Genomic DNA, 6,374 nt, shown 5'->3' on the forward strand with positions numbered 1-6,374 from the left:
ACAAACAGTCGTCTTGTATTTTAAGGTAAGCTGTGGATTCTGCTGTTAAAATTGAGTCTGATTCTATACTTAAAATCCAATTCCGCGCATTTACGGGACTCGCCAGGAATGATAGAATCCAATTTTGCGTAACGCAATGAAAACTCGACTTTATTATCATGTGGCATAAAGTGTGAAATTGCTTATTATTTAAATTTGGTCAGTTATCTTGGACATCGTATGTTTTGTTATATTATGTACCTAGTTATTTACAGTTCAGCTATCTGCTGTACGCCGGTTGTCTTGTCCTTGTCACTTATCAGTAATTCAGTCTAAGATGAATCTATAACGGTTGTGTTTTCTCATTATTTTGTTAAGTAGTTATAAAATGAGCGAAAAGAGTTTCTGGCCGTAGTGGTTTGTTAAATGTTATTTTAATCATTACCGCAACAAGTGCATCAACTGCATCAACTGAGCGTTCATTTTCAACAATGAAAAGAGCGAAAACATTCAATCGCAGAACAGTTGGTGAGGACAGGCTTTCATCTCTCGCTATTATTTCTATTAGGAAGGAATTTATGTTACCTCGAAGGCAAAATATTTTTTTAAACTCGAGTGATCGATGATTTTTCAAAGAAAGAACGTCGGATCGATCTGTAGTTCAAATAGATGAATGTACTTAGAGTAAAAACATTGAACTTTTTTCATGATTTCTTAATTTTTTTAGATAAGAAACACGTTAATTAATATTTAAAAAATATGTACTGTCAGTAACCCTCCCAGCATTTCCCTCCTAGCAATAGTCACCGCACGCTCCTGCTATTTATCTATACAGGGTGTTCTTTAAACCCTGTCACATCCGAAACCATGATGATCAGTATGAGCAAAAAGACATATTGGCACATTAAAATATTTTTTTAGAATAAATAAAATTAAAAAAATAAACCATCAAAAAAAGCAAATGGTTGCTTACTTCTGCAGGGGTGAAACGAGAAGGGGGAAGGGGGAGTGCGGCGTCTGATACTGCGCCGCACTCCCCTGCAGAAGTCAGCAACCATTTGTTTTTTTAAAAATTTTATCATAGAATTAAGAATAGTCCAGAAGGAGCGTAGAATCATATTTGAATACATCAGACTGTGTCCAATAATTCCCCCACTTAGACACACTTTTGCCGCGCGCATACTTGATGTCACGGCGTTGTTTAATCCGAGGTTCAATTTTTATTCTTTCTCTTATATGAGCAAAGTAGGGTAAAATTTTTTACTACCCTGGCAACACTAACGAAATTTCTATTTTGTTTCTTCGACAATCTGACAGATAGAAAAATAATTCAATTTTTAAGTAATGCATTCGTGACAAACACATTCATTTGATAATTACACATGAAATGTGATTGCATCCTGTTTTTTTAAGATCCTAGCAGTATTTCTACACTTTAAAAGGACACAACACGGCTTGGTTAAATTCGAATCAGGAGTTGCATACTGAGCGACGTCTACAAAGAAACTAATGGGTCAAAACGTAAACCTACTCATTTATGAGTAGTTGAGTCGCCTTCTGTTTGATGTGCGTATGCGGTTTCTGGACTATTCTTAATTCTATGTATTTTATTTATAAAATTTTTTTTTGTTCTAAATATTATTAAAAATATGCTAATATGTCTTCTTGCCCATACTGATCATCGTGGTTTCGGATGTGACAGGGTTTAAAGAACACCCTGTATATATATAAATGAATGTATGAAAGTTTGTCCTTTATAGACTCAACGTGTTAGGTTTGTGAATAATAATATCTTCATCAGAAAAAAATTAAGGAGCCAATATGTGTTATTTATCGAACTTCCAGGGTTGCATTTAACTGAAATGCATATTTCAAAAAAATTAGAGAAGGTTTTTTTTGTTTATTAAAAAAGTTTGTATTTTAACGTTTACAAACATAAATTATTTTTAATGGATACTGAATTGATTGATTTTCTTACAATTTCTACATATTAACTTATTTTTAATGGATTTTTAGTAATGCTTAAATAATTTTAACCAACATTTGATACGTTTTTGAAAAACGGATTCTTACACAGAATGCACCGAAAGCGAAGAGTTTGACATTTGCAAAAAGAATTCAATATTTGAAAATTAATTATTTTATGTTTTGGAATTCAACCACAAACAATTATCTAGGTACCTAATTAAATTCAATATTTGAATATTAAACATTTTTCGTTTTGAAATTCAATCATAAACACATATCAATGAAAAGTCTTTTTCCTTTTATCCAGACAGTTTTTGCACACTTTCACGACACAGTCATTTTTCTTTTATTATTATTTATTTATTGACGGATTTATACAGTCTATTTCAACAAAGGTCAACACATTTTCCGTATTTTTTCCATGGATAATAGTGGTGATTTTTGCACGATTTTGATTTGAGCATGACGAGAACTCTTAGCCAATCACATGAGGAGATAAAACGAAAAACTAACCTTATTACGAATATATAAATAGCTCAGAAAGTCAAAAATAAATAACGTGTGTCCTTATTTACGAAAAAACATTTGTTCAACCAGCTAATATCAGGCAAGCCAACGTTCGGGCAGGACAATGTCTGTCGGGTCCGCTAGTTCATAATAAAACAAGAAGCATAAATTAGATAAAATACAAGTAGTGTATCTAAACAAGACCCATAAATAATGAATAACCCATAAATAACGGCGGCCTCCGTGGTGTAGTGGTCAAGACGCTTGACTCACGCACGGAAGGTTCCGGGTTCGATTCCCGGTGAGAACACAAAAATTAAAAATGTGATTTTTCTCAAGCCTGGTTGTTCTGTAATGTAATTCACCACTGTAATGGGGCATCCTGGCCTGTTGTGGTGCAAAAAAAATGAAATAATCTTACGAAATTATCAAAAACAGAGTAGATAAGTAAAGGGTCATTCAAAAAGAGTAATTTAATTAATGAACTTTGAACTCAAAAAATAAAACAAATTTTATTTTACACGAAAAAGCGGCTTCATTATTTCAAATGTGTGTTAAACCAATTGCACAGGTCTAATACACATTCTGGAAACCTCTTGTGGAATCCTCATTTGAACTCCAAATGTTGACTTGAATCCTTTTGTCAGTACTGGATCGGGTTGTGGTCCCGTGGATAGCGTCATGGACTTGCAGATCAAAGATCCGAGGTTCGCACCCTGCTGTATCACAACTTTATTCCCATTTTCTAATAGTGAGTTTATTTACAAACCACTGAAAATGGCTCCGAAAATCTAAATAATATTTATTTTAATAAAAAAATGTGTATGAGACCTATGTATTTGGTATTAACACTAAAAATAATGACACCACTTTTTTCAGAATTGTTGTTTGAAGCCTTTGACTTAAACACGGTCAATATAATCAAAACATTATTTATTTATTTGTTCATACAAAATACATATATTGTACTTTTTTAGTTAACGTGTGCAAGCCTTATCTCCCCATTAAAAAACAGCTGTTATTTTTATGTATGTTTTTGTTTTTAAGTACAAATTTTTGACCAACTCTTCTTTTGACCTGTCTATTTTTTTGTTGTTTGGAAGATACTGCTTTTAACAATAAGTCAGCCAAAGTACTTATTCTCTGTACTTGCAGTTTTAAATAAATAAATATATTATGTATTATGAGGCTAAGAGATCTGTGTTCAATGTAAAATGAAAATTTAAATTTTTTACATTAACATAAACAATTACTCGTCCCAACTCAACAAAGGACTTTCAGTCCCGTGGAGCCTGGGACTTATGTCTCAAAAAATGTGTAATAAACTACTTATAAGTAAATAAACAAACATATTTCAACAATATTTTTAGTTTGTCCAAATTTTTGTAGACAAGGACTGGATTCAACTCTGATAAATTACCTGGTCCATGAAGAAGTAAAGAAATTGAAAAAATAATATTTTCAGGCGTTGCCTAGTATTTATTTATTTTATTTATTTATTTATTTTATTTTCTTTTATTCAGGAAACATACAGTACAGTTACAAAGTTTAATATTTTACACAATTAGACTTAATTCTAATGGACCAGTGAAGTTTCCATATTAAAAAGCAATTATATGTAAGGTTAATTATGAAAGTATAAAAAAGAGAAGGAAAAAGAAAAACATAAATGAAAGTTGTTTAAAAATTAAAATTTAAGTGAAAAAAAGATATTTTAAAGTTTGTAGTTTGTAGTGAGCATTTACAAATGGAAATAATATTAAAAATGAAGAAAACTTGTAAGAGTAATTAAAAATTAAGAATGGAAATAAAGAATGAAAAACATGCTCAGATGTAAAAATAAAATAAAATAGTAATAACATTTTTTTTAAAAAGGAAAAACAAATATACACATATTTATTTTAAGGGATTCAAAGAAACGATGAGAAGAATCTTTAAGTGAAATATAAGACAATAAATTTAGGTCAATTTAAAAAACATCTTCAAAATTAATGACACATTATAGTAAGAGCAGCAATATATCAATTTTATTAACATATATAATATAAGTAATTAAAAGTAGTTTAAAAGTATAAAAACATGCCAATGCAGCAGAGAAAAAATAAAAAATAAAGAAGGAATAACAAGTATAGCAAGTAATCTTAGGTGAAATAATTCAATTAGATGAATCTCACCCGTATAAATAAAGTTTTCAGCTCTTTAACTTCACAAACATCAACAGATGAAAGAATTGAAGGAATATAGATGTTCAAATATAGGCAGAATGGTGAATGTTACACAGTGTAAAGTGGCCACTTAAACCAGCCATTGACAGGTCATAAGCCCTGTAGATGCCTGGACTTCTATATTACCTTCTCTTAAATGTTCTTCATCTCTGTTGTAATATGTTAAAATATATTTCAATAAACATCTGGACAACACGCTTAATAGTGCAATATCTCGCAGCAGTCTCCTGCAATGGTCTCTCCCCTTAGACAAAGTACGAGCATTCTGATGGGACATTTACTTAATAGAAATGATATTTGTATGTAGTGGAAGTGTCACGTAACTAATGATATAATCCGTCAGCAGGTGGGCGGAGTGGGCGGCGTGGTGGGGATGGGACAGCTCAACATGGGCAATATGAACCCCGCCCAGCACTGGTCGTACAAGCAGCAGCTGCTGAGCAACATGCAGCGCAACCAGCAGCAGCAGCAGCAGGCGGTGATGCAGCAGCAGCAGCAGCAGCAGGTGGCGATGCAGCAGCAGCAGCAGCAGTTCGGGTACGGGGTGCGCGGGGCGGGCGCGCGCTTCCTGCAGCCGGGCATGCAGCTGTTGCAGCGCTCGCCGCCGCCGGCGCCCTCGCCGCGCCCCCCCACGCCCTCGGAGATGATGCTGCTGCGCCAGTCGCCCGCGCCGCCGCCGCTGCAGCCGCCCGACGAGCAGCAGCCGCAGATGACTCCGCAGGACCAGCTGTCCAAGTTTGTGGAGCAGTTGTAGTCTCCCGTAGCTTGTACTGTACATACCTCCCCCCGGACCACGGCTGTGCTGAATCGACACCCGCCGATCTTCCCGATCGCCGAGTGCTGTTTCTGTTTTTAAATATATATGACGTATATTATGTAATTGTGTAGTTTCTTTTACTATAGTTTTCCTCGATATGTTATAGAAGAATTGATCAATAATAATTATGAATGGTTCGATACGAAAATGTACCTACTAATGTGTGGTTGTCTCTCGGCGTATCTCGCGACGCCTAAATTATGATTGAATATCGGTAGCTTCGTTGATTGTTATTTTTACCAAATAGCGTGTTTGGTGTTATGTAATTTGTAAGATTTTTCATTGTTTTTATTTAATTCGCGAGAATGGCGAGAGCAATACGCCGAAGCATTTAAATGAATCCCGATTTTATGCATATATTGATATGTATAGATTTACATAGTGGATTGTATGAAGGAATGGTGTAACGACACCTGGTGCGGTATGTGAGATGTTCCCGATGGCAACATTCCCCCACCCAAGATTTTCTCATCACCCTATTTATATATGTATATGACGGCTAGGTAAATATTTAGTAAAACATTCCAAAATCATGTTTTGGATTTGCCGGTGTGGTGGATTGGTGCGATGGGGAACATTTTTCTTGTTTTTATAAATATATATGTATATTTAGATTGCACTAACCATATTTATTATTATAATATAAAATTAACATAGAGAACTTTAAATAAGTATTATAAATGAAATGGAGAAAAGCGCTCAATGTACAAATGTAAATAATGAAATGAGTACATCCTGTCCGCTTCTACTTAGTTTAAGTTGTTCCTAGCATAGTTACATTATGATACTTATGCTGTTCATTGTAATTAAATCATTTTATAATATAATATGTGAACATAATTCTTGTTTCATTTTACAATTTCGAAGGTGTACAAATG

General features: G+C 33.9%; 1 protein-coding gene across 3 annotated transcripts in view; it reads left to right on the forward strand.

Moving 5' to 3' along the window:
* The window catches only part of nej (CREB binding protein nejire), a 22,564-nt gene extending 17,005 nt beyond the window's left edge, over nt 1-5,559 (forward strand). For 2 of the 3 annotated variants that reach the window (XM_088237051.1, XM_088237053.1), the window contains exon 15: nt 5,023-5,559. In XM_088237051.1, the coding sequence (XP_088093177.1) occupies nt 5,023-5,433 (411 nt within the window). In that variant the 3' untranslated portion in view covers nt 5,434-5,559. The remainder of the gene's footprint in view (nt 1-5,022) is intronic. The other variant, XM_088237052.1, reaches the window with a different exon arrangement.
* The last annotated feature ends 815 nt before the right edge of the window (nt 5,560-6,374 follow it).

The sequence above is a fragment of the Micrasema longulum genome, unplaced genomic scaffold (assembly GCF_059751315.1).
Source record: "Micrasema longulum isolate JH-2025_06_02 unplaced genomic scaffold, ASM5975131v1 h1tg001642l, whole genome shotgun sequence".
Classification (NCBI taxonomy): domain Eukaryota; kingdom Metazoa; phylum Arthropoda; class Insecta; order Trichoptera; family Brachycentridae; genus Micrasema; species Micrasema longulum.